Raw genomic sequence first — 23,411 nt, 5'->3', positions numbered from 1 at the left:
ATTTCTCTTGAAAACAAAAGCAGCTCAAACAACTGTTTTTTTTTGCTTTAGGGTTTGTTGAGAAGATTCATTTTTTACACATCACTAGCCAGCAGCGCTAGCTTCCTAATACCTGTGTTTACATAGACTCTGATAATGCAGTACATGCCAAATAGTCCACAACGTCAAGAGTCTGGATTACAACATTAAACATTTCAGCCGTACTCATCTCTAAAAAGTAATGTGATTTGTCCCACCTTCTGTGAATAAAACATCGATACAAGAATTAGCACGGTCTTTCATGCTCAATTTACACAAGAAAAAAGCATCCTAAAATATGAAATAAGTGTCCTTTTTTTACACATTATTATACACTTAATATTTTAACACAAGTTATAAGTAAATTGTTTGTGTTGCTTGAAAATAAATGTTTCGCAGATAGAACCTTATAATTCTAAAGTTATTTTTTGACCTGTTCCAAATAAAACCAATTATAAATATCTGAAAGTGTTGATATTGTACATTTGGAATACACTAAGGGTCTCTGTCTTTTTTATGTATGAAAGAGATTTGTTTCTCATATAATGTTTTTGCTAGATGTAAATTTTTGCTAAATGAAATGCAAAAACTTTAAAGCTAAATATCTCAAAACTACTCAGACCGCAGATAGAACCTTATAATTCCAAGGCGTCGAGCTTAAGTGTGCAGTCATATTTAGCTTTTAAGTATTCTGAATAAAACTCTGTTTTGGTAGCCCACCCTGTGTAAAGAATACTCACCGCTCGTGCTGCCATTGTCATGACGATACCCGTGACGAAGGTCAGGTAATACCCCGGGTACACCCCGTGCCAGACAGCAGAAAGCAGGAATGTGGCTGCTGTCGGATTGTACGGGCAGCGCTCGTAACACACCCTGCAGGCGACAGCCACATCAAAGCTCAAGATATTTCAGAGACTTCAGAAAAAATGCAAATGCTCAAGATTTAGATTTGAGGCGCTCACCTTTTTAGCCAAAGGGCTGTCTGAATGTTCCAGTTATCCAGGAACATCTTGAAACTGGTGGCAAACTGTAAAGAACATTGGGAAAAGAGGTGATATGTTTGTTTTTGTGTCCTTGGAGAAGGTAAAATGGTGGATGAAGCAGATCATTTACCTCAATGTCCAGTATACTTAAATTTGATAATCTGTCCCATTTTGGGGTGCCATCTGTGTTATAGCCGTTAAACCCAAAGCCAGCTGCATTATGGATGGCATCAGCTGTGAAATAAGATAAGTGTTTATTGATAACTGGCACAAGGGGAAAATCTAAAAACACACCAAAATATGACACTGAATATGTCATTTTGCTTAAGACCATTTTTTTATTTTAATGCATATGTAGTTTTAAGCAATTTTTATTACAAATGGATGTAAAAGGATCTTTAAATATGACAATATGCTTTTAACTATAGCATAGGGCTTCTCGAGAGAGAGTCATCATATTTGAGGATTATTGGCATTACAACATTTACAATCATCATAGGAGCTAGCAGATAAATGTAATGCCCTACCTTTACACAAGAGGGCAGTGTAATACACTGTCCGAACATGCAAGAATTTGAAAGAATTTCTGATGTTGAAAGACATAGTTTACATTGAAGTATATATCAAAATAAATCATTCAAAATAGCTGTGTCAGTTAGATCATATATATATATATATATATATATATATATATATATATATATATATATATAAAATGTATTACTCGCTTAACTCGCACCCATCTGTTGTACTCACCTAACGTCCACACAAAGTAGTACTTTGGGCGTAATGACAGCATGGAGATGTAGAGGTACAGGATCTGGATGTAGAAGGGGTTAGAGGCCATGAAGGAGTCATTGATGACACGCTCAGCGGGACAGGCGGTGTATATCACCAGATAAACCATCAGGGACAGAGCGCACGTGAATAGCTTCTGAATCACATCTTTCTACAGAAACAACACAAATATCATGAATATCAATGAGTTGTAATCTAGAACATATGGTCAAAAAGTCACTAAATAGAATCGAAGCTGTGGCACAAGGGGCATAATCCACAGATTGTGGGGAAGTTGTCACAAGTACAAAGGTTTTATGTATTTGCATACAATATACCTTCTACATCTACTGTATGCTGCTTTTTACATTTAGCTAAAAAGCCACTCATAGTCTTTGTTACCTGATGTAATTATGTAACATGGCATTAAAATGTAGATTTATCACTTTTCAGTTCTTGGTGACCACAGGTTGCTATTGTGACAACTTACCCCACGTGACAATATACCCAACAAAAGACGTGTTTTTTTTACAGTTCTCAAAATGTAATGTTTTTATGTTGCCGAGACTTTAAGGTATCGACATCGATTACTAAACTAGTCGTGGTTCTCCTGTGTTTTGTAATCCTTTTAATATATAAAAGCTCAGATTGACTCACTATCAGCACATCAGTAATGAGCCCATTATTGTGTAATAGGAAATTAATTTCCGAGTGCATATTCCTCACGCTTGCTCCTGAGCTGATTCGACAAATGTTTTTGTTGTTGTTTGTCCATTGGGGATAAAACCCATAAATCACTGACAATATTTAATGAGCTCTGAGGCGTTTACAGGAGAGACGAGAGTTGAAACCGATGCTAAAGGCCATTATACTGAGAGAGCATCAGTGTCAAGTTCCTGAGAAGGAAATGTTAAGATCGCTTGTATTACATTTATTCATTTTGGCATCATTGTCCCGCCTACCTCACAACATACGCAATGCATTGTGGGCTTTGTTTTTGAAGATGTAAATTGGTGCTGATGTTTATTATCACCAGAGCTGTACGCAAAACAAACTCTCCAGCCAGAAAACCTCGGAAATATGACCCTGTAAAGGGTTTCATTCATTTACTCCCTCGTCTATTCATTAGATTATGAAGCTAGAAAAATGCTAAATAAAATGTAAATGTTATAATTTAATAAGTAGAGAATCACAAGTGGTCTTTTGTATTTAATTGGTAAAGCATTAGGTCAGGAGTTAAATTCCTACGAAACACATACAGATACAATTTATATATTAAATACACTGTGTGTTGCTTTGCATAAAAGCGTCTGCTAAAAGACAACACTGTTAAGCGACTTGGCACGAATCTTCACAACAGTAGCATTGTTTAAAGTATCTCACAAATCAAGTTTCCTCGTCAAAAATGACAGAACTGGTTTTGCCTTAAGAAAGGTTTCACATTGAACCGAAAGGGGTCGCTGTACCTTAGGTGAGGGGTCGCTCTGCTTCAGTTTGCCGTTCTCTTTGCCATTTGACTCCAAGTGTTTGGGTTCATAGCATGTGCCTTCTATAAAGGCGATGTAATCATTGTATGAGCAGGTGGGACCAGCCAGAATCCCCATGAAATTACAGTTATAGCTCAGATACTCCAGCAGGCTGGGCATCTTTCTGCACAGGAAACATACATACATATGATAACTCATCATGTAATCACACTCTACAATGTAATAAAAACACACACGATGTCGAGCAACAAAATAAGGTTTGCAATTAACAGTTCACCCAAAATGTTCAATTCTGTTCCTCATTTACTTAAGTTGTCTTATTGAATCTTGTTACATTGGTGCCGAAACCCAGGAGGAAGGAGACAGGAACCGGCAAACATTTATACATCTTTAATTTATAAATATAAACGTAAATAGACAGCCGGCAGTCGCCTGTCGTCAACACACACACAAACCATAACTAAAAGCCAGGCCTGGTCCTCTCTCACTGATGGTCCGGTCGCTAGTCCTCTTATGCTCCCGATTTGTGGTTGGAGTGTTTTGAACAACAAATTTGCACTTGATAGTGTTTATAAGTGGGTAATTATAATTGCATTAAACACAAAATCCTGCGGATTCATTGTAATTCATATTTTATTCTCACAATTCAGTGTTTATTAAGGCTGATTTTTGTCTAGAATTTGTTCTGTAACATTATTGATTATTAAACTTTTACGACGCAATTTCCTTGAACCATATGTAACGGAGTTTGAGTTTGTATTCTTCTGTGCACTTTTCTCATTCCGATACAAATTTTTACATTGATCTAATTTTTTACTGCAGTAATTTAGTAGTGAGTTTATTTTCTAACATATTTTGGGGTACCCTTTTTGAATAAGAGTGTTGCCAAAATTACACAAATCGAATTGTTTTACCCCACCATATTTTAGACCGTAAATCGTAATAATTACAGAAAACACTTCATATATTTATAGAAAATGGCTATAAAGTAAATTACAGTATATTGCTGGCATGTCTGCTTTAAATAAAAAATGACTGGAAGTACTGTCTGTCATTGTTACAGTAGTAAGCTGTAAATCAGTTTCACAGTATTCATACAGAACAGAACAACAGAATATGTGTTTTACTGTAAAAGAAAAATACTGTAAAATACTGTTTTCCAAATTTACAGCACAAAATCAGTAAAGCAACTTCACAGTATTCATACCGCAGTATAACAGTCGATTACTGACGTCTGTGGTACAGACATTTTTTACAGTGTAGGTATTTATTATATCTATGGGTTTCACAATATTCTGAGTCACAAGGAATTTGTGGCATTATTGTCGACACTGTTCCAGACTTTACACTTTAGATCTAGGATGTGATTTGCGAGGCTTCCTAGCCCCCACCCCACACAGAATCCTGACAACTTACTGTGTGGACACTGACTCATGCCAAAGTTTTGTTGCATGGCAAGTCTTGTGAATGATATGCTGCTCTTCGAGTCTGCAAGTGATTTGGAGGTTTTGAAAGCATCAGTATTATGCTTAAGATAGTTGTGAAAGAATGTTGTGTTTTGTATTCCTTGTGTTTCAATTTGTCTCTCTCTGTTAGAGACATTTTTAAAATGGATTTTTTTATTACAATTAATTGTCCCAACCAGTCTGTACGTTGACCTAATACAGAATGTAAACGCTTAAGCTCGTTGGTATTTAAAACATCACCATATTTATTTTTGGACATTCTAACCCAATGGGACTTTTGAGCAAGACACCCTTCATAACACTGAATATACATTCTATAAATTTCCATTATTATAACAGCGGGCACAAATGTGTTTTGTTCTTCGAATCAGGTATCCAGTAAATAAGTGATCTAAACCCACACAAACATACCTTACACACATACCTGACAGCAAGATACTTCTGACTGGGCTTAAGATGCTCCTCCCTTTTGGTCAGACCTGTCAAAGAATTAAAACACAGGCAAACATATTTAACAAATATCCAAAATACATTGCAAATCAGTTATGTGTATTGAGAGATCGAAGTGAGGATAATGTGAATTCAGATACAGCAAATATATGTGAATGACGCCGATGTGATGCACAGTTGTGTTGTGTCCAGGGGTTTCCAAACAGGGGTCTGGGCGACCCCCCGGGTTGGATTGCAACCCCCAGGCTTGGATTGCGAGTTTAATCTTGACACCGTTTGAGAATAGCTTTCCAAACACTAGTTAAATGACAGTGAACCATGTTTTTATCAGCTGACTGTAGATGTTAATTAAGAGTCTGTATGCTGTGATGTGTTCTGAGCGATGGGCCGTTCTGCTTCAGTCTGGGGTGTGATTTGTGCTGAGCCAGTAAAGTAAACGAATCAAGGCATTATTCATTCACCACACCTATAGTACTGACAGCTAGATAAGTTCCTCTATCAACTCCTTTAGCCCCACTGGCTGCTGGGAAAAGGTGCGTAACTGCCAGCGTAATGTACACACACACAATCATGTTCTTCTTCCTTAAAGGGATAGTTCACCCCAAAATTCTGTCATCATTTACTCACCCTTGTCATTTCAAACCTGTATGACTTTCTTTCTTCCGCAGAACACAAAAGAAGATATTTAGAAGAATTTCGTTAACTGGACCCCATTCACTTGCATTGGTTTTGTGTTCATACATTAAAAGTGAATAGGGTCCGGTGTTGTTCGGTTACCAACATTCTTCAAAATATCTTTTATTGTGTACTGCGGAAGAAAGAAAGTCATACAGGTTTGAAATGACAAGGGTGAGTAAATGATGACAGAATTTACATTTTTAGGTGAACTATGACTTAAGAAAACGTGACGGCATCAAACAGCATCTAATGATAGCAGATTCTTCCTAATAAATGAAAAAAGATTCCACAACCAGGCACTTACATAGATATTTGTACGTAAAAATTCATATGTTTTAATATGTTTACCAACGTTTATCGGCCCTGAGAGGCCTTCATTAGGGTGCAAAACTGTCTTTTAGGGTTTTGTGTACCAGATGCGCTCTTGGACTAGTAATATCAAGGCCTCTAATATAGAAAACAATAGGTCTTTATCATGCTTTAGGGATTCAAATAAAACATTGGAATATTAAATCCAGAATGTTTAAGGTAATTAAGACCGGTCAAAGTTCAGTTCAGTATAAACTGAAAGAGGAAGGGGTTTGTTGCATTACTTGATTAATACACATGGATTATTATGTCACTGGTGGGGAGTCCAGGCAGTCCAGGCTTAAAGAACTTATAAAACTCAGAAATGGTAGACTGCTGTTTCGACCACCTGTTTTCTTTTTAGGGGAAACAGGATGTGCCTTATTTTCTTTCCATACAGCTGGTTAAAGGAAACCTGAAGGCTGTTATGATATTTCTGTTCGAATGTAAAATCCCTCAGTGGTTTATTCCACATCTGAAAACTATGCTGTGCCGGTCAGTGGTGTAATTTGCTTATCAGTCGCACTGTTTAACTGGGCACTCAACAAATCGCAGATAAAACGATAGAGGTTTACTCATATGTTTTAAGCCTTTCATTATTTACCCTAACGTTTTAAGCTTATACTGGTCATGGTTTTATATATAAAGTGAAGTAAAGGAGGACTGGGGGTGTTAAGATCTGAAATTAGAAAAAAAAGAATACCAAAAGTGGTTCTTTAACTTGTAGCTACTATACGACAGGTTTAAGTGAGGAACAGAATATAATAGTGTCAGTGAATAAAACAAAGTTTTGCGAACAAATGATTCAAACTATTTCAATGAGCTGACTCAAAAAAACTATTTGTTCACAAGTTAGTTTCTCCAAATGTATGTCTGCTACCCACAGAACATTAAGTAAAATAAACCAAACAGAATTAGCTTTTATCATAATTTCGGTGCTTAACATTTACTCATTTTCATTATATTATATATATATATATATATATATATATATATATTTTATATTATATGTGACCCTGGACCTCAAAACCAATCATAATGGTTAATATTTCAAAATAGATACTTATACAGCATCTGAAAGCTGAATAAATAAGCTTTCCATTGATCTATGGTTTGTTGGGATAGGAAATCTTTCTATAGGACATAATCATCATTAAAGTTGTCTATCAGAGGCGCTGTAGCTTGCCGTCGCTAAAAAGAAACAGGTTTGTTTTAATGCTCTCTATTGGCGACTCTAATGACGTTGTGGAGAGAAGATGAACCCGAAAGCAGAACATCTAAGCTTTATATAGATACCAAACTTGAGCACATCAATTCCCATGTTTGTAGGAGCGTTTCTGGCCATTTTTGTTTGTGATTTTAATATATTTACTGTACGGTAAGATATCTACAAAATATGTTCGTGAAACATGATCTCAACTTAATATCGTATGATTTTGGCATAAAAGAAAAATCCATAATTTGTACCTATGCAATGTATTGTTGGCTATTGCTACAAATATACCCGTGTGACTTTGTGACTGGTTTTGTGCTCCAGGGTCACATGAATATTTTAATTATGACAGATAGGACGGTTTTAAACTTTAGCTGTGTTGTATCCCATGAACACACTCAAAGGAAGGAAAGTCTCCTTATCCTAAAGCCGCCCAGTCTCCACAGTCCTTTATCAATGAGCCAGATCATCTGAATTATCATGGTCATAATGGGCATCGCTGTAAACACATCTCGCCAAGTAACATAAGAAGCCATAGCGAGACGAAGGAGGTATACTTTCTTTATGATGTGAAACATTCAGCTCGAAACACAAAGAGCTCTGGCTCACCTACCAGAGCGCAGAGCCAGCAGCGTAAATCAATGACATACGAGGACACGGCACATCGGGAGGCTTCAAATACTGTTATGTAATACACAAAGCCTTTAACACTGGTATGGTGACAAACTGCAGATTTGGATTTCCTGAAGGAAATATAAGTGCTTGAAAGGCAGCAAAAGAATGGAGTTATACTTATAAATTGGATTGGGTTTTATGGAGTCTTCATTGCTATCGCATGCAGAGAATTTTGTCCTTTGGCCTCACTCTCAATAAAAGCAAATCCTTACAGCGTAAAGAATTCTCACGAGTGTAGAAGCTGATGTTGAAGCAAAGAGAAAGGTTAAACCTTATGGCTTATAAATGAAATATTATTGTAAGGTGGGGGGTTGGACTTTAGGAAAAACTTTGACTGTTATGCATTTTCCACCATGAGAATACGATTCTGAATGGGAAAAAAATTTAATTATTACATACCGTCATGAATCTCAAAGGCCAAACTTGTGATCTTCTGTGTGATAACCATCATGGGCCTTGAAAGAAAGAGAAAAGGAGATTTTTCTTGACTAGGAGGTTAACTAGTCCAGTCGTTCTCAAACTGGGGGCCCCAAAATGAATCCAGAGGACCAAATATTTTGTGGCATTATATGAAATTATTATGGGCAATCATCATCAGAAAACTAGACCACCAACCAAAAGTATTGATGTTCCAGCGTTGTCAAACAGAATTTGTTTTTGGTTTAATTAAAATGATGAGTTTAAGATTATAAGTACTTATATGGGGGGCTGCAAAGTGATGCACTCTACACAAGGAGACGGTCCAATGAAAACTGACTAGTCAATTTGGGAGGTCGAATAGTTTATCTGTTTTAGCTTTAGCCATTTTTTTAGCTGGGGTGATTGACGAGAAATTCATTTAGAAACGCAACTTCACGAAAATGATTTGGTGATGCTATCAATAACTGTCAGCCTGACAAAGCTGCATCTCTAAATTCATCTCCTTCAAAGCATCACTTTCAACCGCCTTCCACCGAACACACTCAGGCCGATTACTGTCGGATCACCCGCTGTGAATCATATTCCAGTTATTATGCATAATACACAAGCCTTCTTTCTCTGTGAGGACTGACTGAATGGTAAGACGTCTGATGGTGAGAGACACTCAGATATTCAGAGATCTTATATACAGGATGCATCTGTCTATGCGAGAAATCTATTGGATAAATATAGCTGCTGTCCTTCTGAAACCTTGTATCTCCATATTTTTTTTGTCATAAATGATTGTTATTGGTCACCCTTTATGTTTGTTGCGTACTTAAACCAGATCATACTCCGGGACATTAAATAATAGAATATATGCAATAGGGCTATTACAATACCATGATTATTGATATCATGTTATCAATATCATACTATATACTTTTTGATATCGAGTGGTATTGAGTGTAATCATTGACCAAAAATAGAGAAAACAAACCAAATAAGAGGTGAATTTGATTGATAGCATCGTTTAAAGGTATATGAAACAAAATTAGGATGAGATCATAGCTGTATTTTAATAAGCTTTATTGTAAAAACGTACCCCGTGAAGTCTGCTGAGTACATGCCGTAGTCAAACACATATACTCTGGTGATCTGGCAGAAACTGAGGTATCCCAGGGTAAACACAAAACAGTACCTATGAAGACAAAAATAGGCAGCAAACTTGAAAAAAACATTGCTTGAAATAAAATAGTGAGAAATCTGCAGATGTGCTACATCAAAATGTCTTAACAATCATTGTTATAGAAAGGCAAAAACAGGTTTACAAAAGGCAACGTTACTCCGTGTCTACACCGGACGCAGCGCGATGCGACTAAAGACAATAGACCGCTTTTGAACCCATTATAATTTTACATTTTGACGCAACAATCCCATTAGAACAAGCCTTGTATCTTAAGATAACAGGCACTGAAAGTTATCAGAGACTTAAATAAAGTTAAGCATGGCTTCAGTTTGAGGCAAAAACCAACAAAACGTTTTCAGCCACTGACAAACTGTGCAAAGCGTGCAAGCCCTTAGCACAGTGGATTCTGTCTTTGCGTGAGTGGGACTATAGATATGTTAAATCAGCTTTGTTAGAGGCAGTGACTGCTCGGCTTACACACTGACGCTCTTTATCAGAGCTCTGAGCATCACTGTGTGTGCTATCAAAGACCTTCTTCTGTCCATAGATTCTGTGGGAAGATTGTGCAAGGGTTGTCGCCTGGATGCACAGAGATGGTACAGTTTTTTACCGTAGAACAGGGGTGGACATATAGGAAGGGGAGACACAGGAACGTGAACAACTTAATTGTCTATTCTTCTAAAATAACAGTTTGACAAGGAATGTTTAAGCTGCCAAAGCAGAGGCCAGTTGCATACCCATAGCCACTAAGTTCAGACATTCTTTTAACAACTAGTGTCACTGACTAGCAAGTTAGGACTAATACGTCTTGTTTTTTAGATTTTAATCAGACCAATCTACCTTTTTATGTGAATGACTTTAAGTTATGACCGGTTTTGAAGAACATTTTTGGATGAATAACTTGTAAGACTAGTCTAATGTAATCGGCCCCAGGTTTTAAAATCACTTTATGGCTAAAAGGTCCATAAACTCCATAGTCCATTAACAAGTAGCTTACACAGCAATTGTTGTTGCATCAATCTAGTTATATAGATATGGGTCCAGTTGCAAGGGTTTTCTTACCTTAAGAGGTTTTGTGCAACCGGGCCATGAACCTAAATTAAGTTAAACTGGCACACCATGTAACTTCATATACCAACAGTTTGTAAATTAAAGTGATAGTTCACTCGAAAATGATAAATCTGCCATCATTTACTCACCCTTGTCATTTCAAACCTGTTCGACTTCTGCAGAACTCAAAATTGTTTTGAAGATATTTTGAAGAATATTGGTAACCAAACAACGGCAGTACCCATTCACTTTCATTGCATGGACACAAAACCAGTCCAAGTGAATGAGTACGGCTGTTGTTCGGTTGAGTGAATGATTACAGAATTTTTGGGTGAACTATTCCTTTTAAGGATCCCTGTCTTCATGCTATAAATGTCTCAATTGAGCAAAACCACACGATATGCAAAGCACAAGGCTTGAAGACAAAAAACCCTCGGACAAGAAATGCTTTAATAAAGCTTTCCAACAAACACAATAACAAATACATTTTATATGTAAAAGATTCACAAATTGATTGAAGAAGATGTTACAAAAATACAGAGCACGTCTCCTTTAAAGGAAACATAAAGTTATGTGACAAATCACATGGTAAGAATGACACATGATGTAGTTATTTGAGCCTTATTTACGGTAAGCGTTATTAAGTGAACAAGGCAACCACAGCAACAAACCAAAAACAAGTGAGCAGATCCCAGTGATTATATAAACTGCACGGAACATCTAAACCTGGGCCAAAACATTTGTGCGCACACAAATCCTTATCACACTCACACGCTGACTTCTCGGCTCCAAGGGTGTATTCTCATGAAGCACAGATTTAGTGTCAGAAAATAGAAGCAGAAGTTAACACTGAACACCAAAGACTTCCTGTGAAGATTTCACCAGATTTTTGATGTAAAGACATTTTGGGATCTTAAAGGTCCAGTGTGCCTTTTTGTGGAGGATCTATTGACGGAAATGCTATACAATAAATACCTAACTGTCTTCAGTTCAAAGGTGTCTAAAGACCTTACATAATGAAGCGTTATGTTTTTATTACCGTTTTTATGAGCTTTCTATTTACATACAATGCGGGACATGGAATTCACCATGTTGTTTCTACACTTGCCCTAAACGGACAACTGATCTACAGAGTGTATTTCGTAAATGCGTTACCTCCTTCGGCAAAGAAGTGAAAACGTGACGACTGTAGAGCTTCGAAAGGGAGGGGCGAGTGGTGGAGAGAGCCGTTGGTTGCGATTCACAACCTCACCGCTAGAAGCCGCTAAATTTCATTCACTGGACCTGAAATGTTACTCAGATATCTGAAAGAACTGTACTTTAAATATTGAAATTTAATTTAAACAAAAATCTCTCCAAATGTACACGATAATCGACTGTAGAAGGATATTGAGATAAATGAATGAACATTTACACTGTTAACCTCTAATGAAGACGAGTGCTCCAGCGAACCATGATGTGGGGCAGCTCTCTTTCACACTTTCCTCTGATTGGCTCTATTTTCGTTTGGCAAAATAACCCAGTCCCTAGATGTTAATTTATAAAGGTGAGACGCAGAGGTCAGTGGTTATCATCTGCGCCATAAACCTTTTCCTCACATGCCCGAGTGGAAACATATTAAAGCAATAAATCCCATCATAAAGGTGTCGGTTTTAATGAAACTTTACAGCATTGTGTGACAGAATAAGACCTTAGAGGACATTCCTTCTTTAAAACCCGACAACTCCCGGAGCAAAGATAATAAGCAGCACAGTTATTGTTGAGCTATTGTTGATGTAATTCAACCAAAAACGATTCAATAACTATTGTTGAGAGATTTCAGGTCATGAGAGGAGGACCTCTGTACAAACATCTGACATTTGGTATTTAATCTTGCCTTCTGTGAAACTGTGTTAGTGTCTGCAAAAGACCTGGACTGTACCATCCTTTAAATGGATGGTTCGACCAAAAATGAAGATTCTGTCGTCATTTATGTGGTTCAACATCTTTTTTCTGGAGAACACAGTAGAATATATTTTGAAGAATGTTGGTAACCAATAAGAACAGCCCCAAAAAATAGAGTCGTATATAGATTTACATGGCATGATAAATTATGACAGAAATTTTATTTTGGGTGAACCATTCCTTTAAAGCACAGTTGTGCTTTTTCTTTTATTTTCTATTTACAAATGTTCTCATTTTGAGTAAGGAAGGAAAAAGAGTTTAGTCTGGAACAACATGGTTACATAAAAATAACATAATCTTTGGGCAACTTTATGACAAGAGGAAAGGGAAAGAGAGAGAGAATGGATTGAATACTTTATCCTTTAACATACGGCTCACATATGGCACATTTAATCATCTCGCTTTGCATTATCAACTCAGCAGATTTTTATGGTAGTCTGACAGAATGACACTGCAGGTGCAAAAAAAGTTCAGTACAACTCAAACAAAAAATAAAATTCCTGGAAATAGAAGAGGAAAAGAGGGGGTTTTGAGGCTAAACTAAAGTTAAGTTTATCACGTCTATCTCCATCGCGACATGGCTTGGATCGCTTTCAATATGGGCTTGGATGTGGCCATTCTATATCGTGGTGTTCGCTCGAGGTGGCATATCAGTTGATTTCATGACTCACGATATTCTTTCAAACTCTTCCCACTGTCAGACACCACGTCTTCACCACGGGGGTGTAAATCCCTGCAATCTTCGCTCGCTATGGCTTGCAGTACAGCCGGACTGTGATCCAGCATACACCAGGATTAAGTTAGTGAACGCAAGATCGCTTACAAACAAGACTTTCATTTTGCAAGACTACTTTATCACAAACAAACTGGATTTTCTGTTAGTCACAGAGACCTGGCTAAATGCGGGGGATACAAGCCCTTTCTCTGAACTAGTGCCCACAAACTGTTCTTCTTTTTAACAGCCCTGGACTTTATGGCAGGGGTGGTGGACTTGTGTCGGTGTTCAAAAGCAGCTTCTGTTGCAGAGCTCTAAAGACTAAATTCTTTCAAGCTTTGAAATACTTCTTTTCCAGTTAAATGAACATAAATTAGCGATCGCTGTGGTTTATCGTCCTCCAAAATCAAATAAGTACATTGTGAAAGAATTCAAAAATGTCTTAGGTGAGGCTGTTCTTAGATATGAAAGACTTTTGATCGTGGGGGATTTCAACATTCATGTTTGTTGTGGGCAAAACTCCTTGGTCGAGGATTTTTTTAGTGGTTGACTTAAGTGGTGAATAGCGCGACTCACAAACAAGGGCATACCTAGGTCTTTTGTCGTATGGTATTTCAATCTGTGAACTTGAAATCTGTGAGTTAAGTTTTTCTGATCACATGCTTGTTATATTTACTTGCTTGCTTCCAAATGAGGTTTCAAAGACTAGGTGGTTACCGCAGCAGACTCGTTTTTTCATCTCTTCATCTAGAGATGATTTCTCTGTGCATTTCGAAGAGGCTTGTCTTATGCAAAATCTTGATTCCCCCTCAAATATCTCAAATGTAGATGAACATCTTATGCTGTTAAACTCGATCTGCAATGGTATCTTGAACTCTGTGTCTCCATTGAGAAGACACGAATCTAAACCTGAATCCTGGTTAAATAGACGTGCATGTTGCCGAGCTGAACGTAAGTGGCAAAAAGATCAATTACAAAATGTAGTGTCCTTTGAAATGCTACTAGTCATTAATTGGGCATTAATCGGGCATCAACATTTTTTTTTTAATTTTTAATAAATTTGCAAAGATTTCAAACAAACTTCTTTCACGTTGTCATTATGGGGTATTGTTTGTAGAATTTTGAGGAAAATAATCAATGTAATCCATTTTGGAATAAGGCCGTAACATGACAAAATGTGGAAAAAGTGAAGCGCTGTGAATACCTCCTGGATGCCTTTTGCTTTTTTAGACTGTTATAATTCCAACTAGTACTGTTTATTTTAAGGCATCACCTGCAGTATGTGACAACTTTCTTAGGTTTATTACAGAAAAAATTGTTCCCACACCGTTCTTGCTTCAGGTCTTTGATGTCGTTGGGCCAAGTATTTTGGCTATAATAAACAAGTCTCTTCTCACAGCGACTGTCACAAAATACCTAAAGCATGCAATTGTTAAACCCTGCTTAAAAATCTAATCTTGACCCTATCGTTCTATCAAATTATAGAGCCATTTCAAGACTTCAGACTTAGATTCACTGAATGCGTGTTTGTCTGATATTAAGTCATGGTTCTCTTCTAACTTTTTACATCTAAATGAGGAAAAACAGAGGTCATTGTGTTTGGGTCTCCAGGAGACCCTGGTTGTGACTCGGGAGACCTGGACTCCTACAGAAAGTTGTTTCTGAAAAATGTGGGTGTTACTTTCGATTCTGCATTCGAGTCCGATAAACAGATCAATTCTGAAGTCAAATCCAGTTTCTTCCAATTAAGATTGCTGTCAAAAGCCAAGAGTTTTTTATCGTTTCAAGAGTTCGAGAGAATGATCCGTGCCTTTGTGTCATCACGTCATGATAACTATTATTCCCTTTATATGGGAATAAGTCAATAAAATATTAGTGGACTTCAGATGGTTCAAAATGCGGCTGCCAGAGTCTGAGATTTGCTCTCAAAACCATGGCTCACACACACACATATACAATTATCAGTTTTTCGGTTTCCCATCATCCTTTGCTCTCCGCTCTCATCTCCACCGAGCAGTGGAGCATGGCGTCACTTCATTACACAGTGATCAGCTCCTGGAGTCTCTGAAGGTTTGTTCAATAGCGCTGTATTCTAAACGCAGACTGCTCACTGCAGGAACACTGTATATATCATTACACAAGGCTCCTGCAGAACGTCTTATCGGATGTCTTCTACAATTCTTTTATTATTGTTGGCACTTTTTCCTTAGAGACAAACATCGACTAACAGCCTAGGTTCAAACTACAGTATAAGAGAAACTAAAAGGGACATCGTAATCGATTCAACTATAGGTTATTGTATGACGTGGTATGCTATCATTGCAGTCAGCGGTAAGAGCATGGCGCTAGCAACCCCAAGGTCACTGGTTTGATCCCAGGGATTGCATATACTTATACCCCATTCACACAGACCACTGATCTCAGAAAATTCCCTTCTGTGTGAACGCAAACGTATCTCGGATTGATCCCAAAAGTGATTTCGGATGGGGAACTAGTAAAATTAAGGGGATCAGTCCCGGAAATTGCAGAAACAATGCTGTAAAAGCCGTGTAGTGATGACGACGTATGGCGTATCTATAATACATGGTAAATAATTTAGCTATGAAAACAAATATAGTTAAGCGATTCATTTTTACTCGTAGTAAATCGAAAACTCAAAAGTAGGCCTACTATTTGTCTTTAGCTAAATCATATAAATGCAAGAGTCCCAATCACAAAACTTAAGGTCAGATGCGAGAATAGAGTTGTCTGCTTCTAAACGTGTATAAGCTTGAAATTACTTTTATCAAAACTAATAACACGAAAATACACAGCGCTTCAATAAACTTGATCGCTTACCAACCTACAAAGCATGTGTGCACCTGCAGTGCTGCACTGCGGAGAAATCCGTGTGTTTCTGTTGATACACTGTTAACAGACTTTCACCCGAACATTAATGTGCTTGTTTTTCTCTACAAAAACATTGAAGACAAAATAAGCATGATGATCATATACTGACCTAAGTGTTTATGTATGGTTTTTAATGTATTATGTGCAAGATGCTTTATGCCCTATTAACAGGTTTTTTGTTCGATCTGAGTAAGCTTATTCCGAAATGGTTACAAGATCTAAATGTCAAAAAGCTTTTCACTTTTCTCAAACTTTGTTTTAAAAAAACAATAGACGTATTTTTAAACTCACATCATATTACAAAAAAATATTATACCGTGCCTTTTGTATTGCAGTTAGGTTATGTTACAAAATAACTGGCAAATTTTTACTACTTAGCATTCCGTTATATTTTTTCCTTAAGGTTGTGTAAATTTGCCACGAACAAGCCTGAACAATTTGTTTTTATTTGTTTTCATATGACATTTTAAATTGATCTTATATTTAGTTTAATCTTGTTGGGCTAAAGCCTACCTTGTGCCTCATTTCTCTTCGTTGTTTTGCATTTCCCAGTAAAAAAATATAAGTAAAAATGTTTGTTTTAAATTGATGTCTTTGTCAATTGTAAAAGGCTTCAGAATAATAACCAAAAAAAGAGAGATAATTTAGGTCTATATGGCACTAAATAAAGTAAGGCAGTAATAATAACACATCACACTATTCAACCATATCTTTCACTATTTTCACGACAAAAAATGCACATAACATTACATTGCAGTTTATTGCGTCACAAGTCTTTACGGGATCTTCACGGGATGTGTGTGAACGCAAGCACAGATTTCAGAAGATCATTGGCAGTGTGAATGAACAAAATCGACAATCCCGGGACTAATTCCTGGACAAATATTCCAGGATCTCTGTGTGAAAAGGGCTTTAGAAACAAATGTGTAGTATAATGCAATGTTAGTAGCTTTGGATAAAAGCCAAGTTCACGTACCATAGCCTGATAAGCCAATGGAATAATGTGCTGTAGATAACTGATATATTAAAGTTGAAAAAGCATCGGTTCAAGGTCTAGTTTGTCTACTAGGAACCAAAGTTTAGGTTAAATAAATAGTCCAGGTCACAACCAAGCTTTAAAGATAGTATTTGTGACATGCCAACAGTTATCACAAAAATAATTTTGACATGCATGTATGATGAAAGTCTATGAGGCAAGACATTCCAGATGGTTTATAGATCTGCAGCTCACATTTGTTAAAGCACTTATATTCATTTTGGTTGACAATTGTTTTATTATTGAGAGTATTTATTGTATATACAACCACTTTTCTGGCAACCTTTAATTAAACTTAATTTTATATATTCAATCTTGAGTATTTCATTTGATTCCTTTAAGTCGATTCTTTTGAAAGCATGAATTGATCAATGGGCAAAACCGTTTGAATTCGGTTCAAATGATTTGCTCAGTTCGCAGCGGGGCGGATTACTCACTTCTCGTATCGCGAAACTAAAGAACACGCAGAACACAAAGAGCGGATGCGAAGTGGACATGAATCCATATCTATCCAATCAAAACAGCAAATGTGTCATATTGTTTGCCAGCAATGATAAATGCCCTCCATATGCGTTCGTCAGACACAGCAACATGCACACGACCTGTAAGACAGACATGTTAGACAGGCTTACAGAAATATACATGTGAAGAACAGAAGGAAGAAAACGTGTTGACGGGCGTGTGGTTCACTGTTTACTGTATGTTTACAAGTAAGAGCTTTTCACAACACACACATGAATGACACAGCATGAATTTGGTCTAAAATCTGTTTGTATTTCCTATAAGAGAGCACTGCAGATGCTCTGGATCATCTTAGGAAATGCTTGAGTTTAATTAAATGCATTGTAAATGCAAAACTCTGCAGGTTCACTTAATTTTGACATGGTCTGTTATTCTAAATGAGTGGTAGTTGTGAAGGCTACATTGATATCGGATCTAGATTCAATTTACAGATATGCTTGTCTCTTCTGTGGTTGTCTGTTCCTCTAGTCTCTGTGTGTATATTGCAAAGATATCTACTTATATTACTAATAATAATTAAATATTAAAATATTGGCGTTAATATAAATTGTATGAATAGTAGGCCTATATAAGTAACTAGCTACTCGAGTAGTTTATTCATTGCATGCTTTTAAAATAGTGACTTTTACTTAACTAACAATTTCTCTAGTTACTCAAGTAAGAGCTCTTTACTTTACTTGTACTTTTACTCTTACTTGACTAAAGATGTTGGCTACTCTACCCACCACTGAGTACTACTTACTATGAACGTCTCGGTCACGTATGTAACCTCCGTTCCCTGATGGAGGGAACGAGACGTTGTGTCGAACCGACAGATGGGGTTCGCCCCTGAGAACCTATCATCTTCTGACTATTTTGAAAAGGCCAATGAAATTGGCGAATGAAATTTGCATGCCGGGCTCCGCCCCCGGATATCTGGGTATAAAAGGTGAGCCGACGTGCTCATTCATTCACCTTTTGTGCTGAGGAGCCTGAGAGCATCTCACGATCGCTGCAGCGGACGGCTAGTGTTGTGGCATGAGGGACGTTCCCTTTCTGTCGGTCTCTCGACGTTGTGTCGAACCGACAGATGGGGTTCCTATTGAAAATGCCACAGCACTAAGCCGCGTCACAATCTCTAGCGAAGCGACGTTGACCGGCCTGGGCGAGCCACACGTGAGCGCTATCGCGAAATTTGTAACCTTCCAGTGGGCAGGCAGGGGCTCCCAGAGCTTTTGGCAAAGATGAGTAGCCCTTGCCCTCGGCCACCACAGACGGAGGCCTTGTTCTCTAAATGAGAAGCCGTCCGGTACCGTAGGGCTACTGGGCAAGCGCTGTTCCCTCAATGTGGACGTGCACTACGGAGACCACTTCCCACCATAGGGGGGAATACAGTGGAGACACCAACATAGTCTCACCAAATAGGGGAGAACTCATGGGAGGTATGTGCGGAATGCCGCAAGGTGGATGTCCACCTGGGGGAGGTCATGGGTTGCCACGAGGGGAACCATCTCATGACGACATCTCAGACGGAACCACCCTAGTGGGGGGTTACTATGTGTGGGGCACTAGGTCCGGTTAGAGCTATATGTAATAACTCAGCTTGACACCCGACCATAGGCGGCAGGGCTGCTCCGCCGAGCCCGCAACCCTGAGTGCTTATTGATGGATGGACGGACTGCCTATTCTTCATCCTTGGGGAAAGAAGGGAGGCAGCCTACAGCGCACTGATCCACCTAAGAAGGGGAATGGCGCTATGCGCAGGCGTACGCCCTACGACCGCTGGTCTCACCTGTTGGCAAGACTCGAGCTGCCGGTTCCCCACGGAGGTTGCAAGCCTCTGCGAGGTATAGCGTAGCCCAACCTGCAACTCTTCAGATGTCTGCCAGAGAGGCGCACTGAGCCGATGCCCACGAGGAGGCCACACCCCGAGCGGAGTGTACCGTCACTCAAATGGGCACGGGCTAGTAGTGACGACGTGTGCGATCCAGCGCGACAACTCTCCTCGGAGACAGCACTCCCGTTACTGACCTCCATAACAGACAAGAGCTGCTCAGGGCCTTGAAGCCCTCCGCGAGGGTTGGTTCAATGACTAGCAGTGCTGGTCCCACCCGGGGGGGACAGCTCCGCTAAATCACCTGCCAGGAGATGTTGCAGCTTGACGCACCGTCGAAGCGAGAGTGCTGAGGGCTGCTTTATACTCACCATTGCATGCCGCCACGACGCACCTCTCCTTGTGAGAAGGCGGGCACTAGGCCCCCGGAGGGGCCCAGAAGGTGTTGGGACGCAGCAGGGACCGCCCCAGTCAGACCATCCAGTGACCAAGGCTGGGTCGGGCCCGATGGTTTAATCTCTCTAGGTGGTCCTTCTCTCGACGTCTTCCTCCGGGGGGCCACCTGCAGGGGCACCAGATCCGGAGTCGACGCTGGAGAAGGCCGGGGCTGCTGGGGGCAGACCACGTGCGAGACCTCGACGGCCGAAAGGAGCAGGCCGGTCTGTTTCTACACTGTCAAAAGGCTGCTGGAGCAGTCCTTGACAGCGCCACCAATCAGCCGACCTTGCGAGAGGGGAGTCGGGAAAGTGGCCTTTCTCGACATCGCCCACCTGCGCAAGATTGAGTCCGAGGCGTCTTTCCAGGCCACTGATGTGGACATTGTCCGACCCAGCCTGCGCTGCCACCGTGGTCCCCGGAGGGCCAGTTGGTGGCGGCACTTCTTGGGTCGGTCTTACCCCGTGGGGCTCTCTTTAGCGCCATGGCCTGCAGGATGGCCATGGCGTAAGAGTGGTGGCAGCTTGGCCCACGGCACTGCCAGCCTCAACACCAGAGATGTCGAGACCTTACATGCCCTGGACGGTGAGTGTAGGTCAAGCTCCCCAGGTGGCTGCCGTCTGCGGATACCCGCGACTGTATGCTCCACCCAGGGTGCATTGACATAGTCCCTAGCTGCCTCCCCGCCCCGAGGGAAGAGAGGGAGATAGAGTCAGCTAGACGGAAGCGCGTCGAAGGGGACGCTCCAGGTCTTACTGAACTCCTTATGCAGCTCGGTAAAACTCGGCACTTGAGCCGGGCACGGCTTGGAGTCGCGCCCAGACCCAATGTGCGAAGTACCCAGCCTCGAGCGTCAGGGCTGCGGTGCACCGCAATCCGACACTCACGGCGGCCCGAGCGAGCATGGCTGACATCTTGGCGTCTGCTCTCACCTGTGCTCGACCTCCCGAGGGAGGGAGCTTCAGGGAATCGCCAGAGTCTGATGCCAGCAGGTCTCGCTCCAATGTTGCAAGAGACACCTCACCTCCACGGCTCGTGTCCGAGCGCGTGGCTGAGGAATAAGACGGCTTAGGACCATCTTTGGGGAACTGCTAAACAAGCGAGACGGGGCGCGAGTGGTCCGCGAGCTGGCCGGCTGACGGATTAACGCTCACGATAATCCCCACATCACCCTCGCTGCTCGCCGCCACTGACGGCAGGGCCGTAGCCGCTGCGGTCACAGAACGGGAAGTAAATGAGGTGGTGGCTGGATCTTGACAGAACACAGCCACCGTGACGCAATGTCTGAATAGCCATCCGCCCGCAGTGCGGGCAGGACGAATCCACGAGGCTGCCACAGTGGTCGGACCCCCGAACACCTGCGGCAACCACCGTGTCCGTCCCCGTCCTCGATGAGTGTACTGCACCCAAGAGATCAGCGGGCAATGCCACGCTGAGGAAATTGCTCTTTTAGAAAATCACCTCTGGAACTGCCAGGACGCCCAGGGGAATCTCCGCTGCACCGAGTCGTAGAATTCTGTAATTCGAAGAATTTCATCAGATGCGAAGGCTCCGAAGAACAAAGGTGAATGAATGAGCACGCCGGCTCCCCTTTTATACCCGGATATCCGGGGGCGGAGCCCGGCATGCAAATTTCATTCGCCAATTTCATTGGCCTTTTCAAAATAGTCAGAAGATGATAGGTTCTCAGGGGCGAACCCCATCTGTCGGTTCGACAGAAAGGGAACTGTGTTTATTGTTCTGTCGGTTCGACAGAAAGGGAACTGTGTTTATTGTTCTTTTTTAATGTGAGTCACACAAACTCCTTGTCTGCTGATAATGATGCAAAAGTCTGGGGATCGAAGTACTTGTCATCGTGATCTGTTCCTCCAACAAAAGGTTATAAATCATTCTGGCAGGACTTTTGGCTAAAGGTATTCTGATAAATGTGCCAAGGTCAACTGACCTAGAACAGATGACCCCAGATGACAGAAACATCACTACCAGTGTTCAACGGACCATCCCATGAGACTAATGTGCCGCTCCATTCAGAATCAGATATTATGGGAATAGAGTATATACTAAAAAAGTATTATCTTATTTGTAATCTTCCCTGACCATATTATGGCACTATTTTTCATGTAATACTGTTTTTCACATAACCTAGGACTCCATATGTACTGCTTTAAATAGCATTCTGTTTTGAGCAGCACTGTTTATTGATAGAGCCACCCGGTAGTGCCCACGTGGTCCAGTACATCCATTTATCTGACCTCCGATCAGAGTAAGCAGTCACTCAGCATGTGACTTACTGAAGAAATAATGACAACAGACACTTTCCTGCTTCCCCCCCGGGGCTTGTTAACCGAAAGAAACGGATTGGTTAAAGCCGTATGCGTTCATCGTCAATGGACCAACCAAGGACTAGATGAATATAGTGCCATATTGCACTGTATTTGAAATGGATAGCAATAACTTGTGGACTGTGCAACTGGGACATAAGACAGTGTTATGGAACATTTCCCTGTCGATGTCACAAGTGATTTTGGGTAATTCCGAGGCCGGCACTCACCTGTGCATGTGTTCCACTCCTGTGAAAATCATAACACCGTAGGCAAGGCCGCTCTGTACCAGAAAATGTAAGGCATACCTGAAATGAAGAAAATACTAATGAGAAAAACAAGAACTTCTTTTTGAATGAAAGAAAGCGTGAATTTACAACAGGACTGGCATTCAAGTTATTACATTTTGATTAAAAATTCTAAACACCTTTTTTTATGTGAACTAATGAACTGTACACAATAAGACCGGGAATGTGTTCTGAGTAAATAAATATTAGTGATATCCACTAAATAAATATTAGTGATATTGACTGAGAGCAAACTGTCGTTTCTATGGAGTCTCCTCTAAACAAAGAGGTATGTAGAGAAAAGCAAACGGCATTGTGACCGCACATCACATCAACGCAGCTGAGCATCTTGGGCCAGGTTCACGACACTCTTCTTTAGACAAAATGTAAGACAGTCGTAACAATGTGCGATTCTCAAACATTTCTTAAAACGTCTTGATAAATGATATGCTTTGTCAATGATCGCACCCGCTTGCTCGTGTGGTAACTGTATATGTTTATCTATACAATAAACTTTATGTGTGTAACAAGCACCTCGCTGTCATGAACGGGGTGGTGAAACAAGGACAGAGGAAACACGTGCAGACAGAGGGTAAGGGGTTAACAGATTTTAATATATAAATGACAAAACAAAAACCCACGAGGGGGTAACATAACAAAACAAGGTGGTACCTAAACATTGGAACATTTGCTTTTACTTGTATGCCCTTCTAGCT

At 40.2% G+C, this 23,411-nt stretch overlaps 1 protein-coding gene across 1 annotated transcript in view; it reads right to left on the bottom strand.

The window, feature by feature from the left end:
• Positions 1–23,411, bottom strand: part of mboat2a (membrane bound O-acyltransferase domain containing 2a) — a 54,658-nt gene that overhangs the window by 4,961 nt on the left and 26,286 nt on the right. The window contains exons 3-11 of the mRNA XM_079458499.1: positions 22,639–22,716; positions 9,600–9,695; positions 8,495–8,550; positions 5,156–5,210; positions 3,245–3,428; positions 1,758–1,950; positions 1,132–1,235; positions 981–1,045; positions 759–891 (exon numbers count right to left, since the gene is read on the bottom strand). Coding sequence (XP_079314625.1) covers positions 759–891; positions 981–1,045; positions 1,132–1,235; positions 1,758–1,950; positions 3,245–3,428; positions 5,156–5,210; positions 8,495–8,550; positions 9,600–9,695; positions 22,639–22,716 — 964 coding nt within the window. The remainder of the gene's footprint in view (positions 1–758; positions 892–980; positions 1,046–1,131; positions 1,236–1,757; positions 1,951–3,244; positions 3,429–5,155; positions 5,211–8,494; positions 8,551–9,599; positions 9,696–22,638; positions 22,717–23,411) is intronic.

This window comes from Barbatula barbatula, assembly GCF_947034865.1.
Source record: "Barbatula barbatula genome assembly, chromosome: 6".
Classification (NCBI taxonomy): domain Eukaryota; kingdom Metazoa; phylum Chordata; class Actinopteri; order Cypriniformes; family Nemacheilidae; genus Barbatula; species Barbatula barbatula.
The sequence above is the reverse complement of the archived record's forward strand: the minus strand, read 5'-3'. Positions and strand labels throughout refer to the sequence as shown.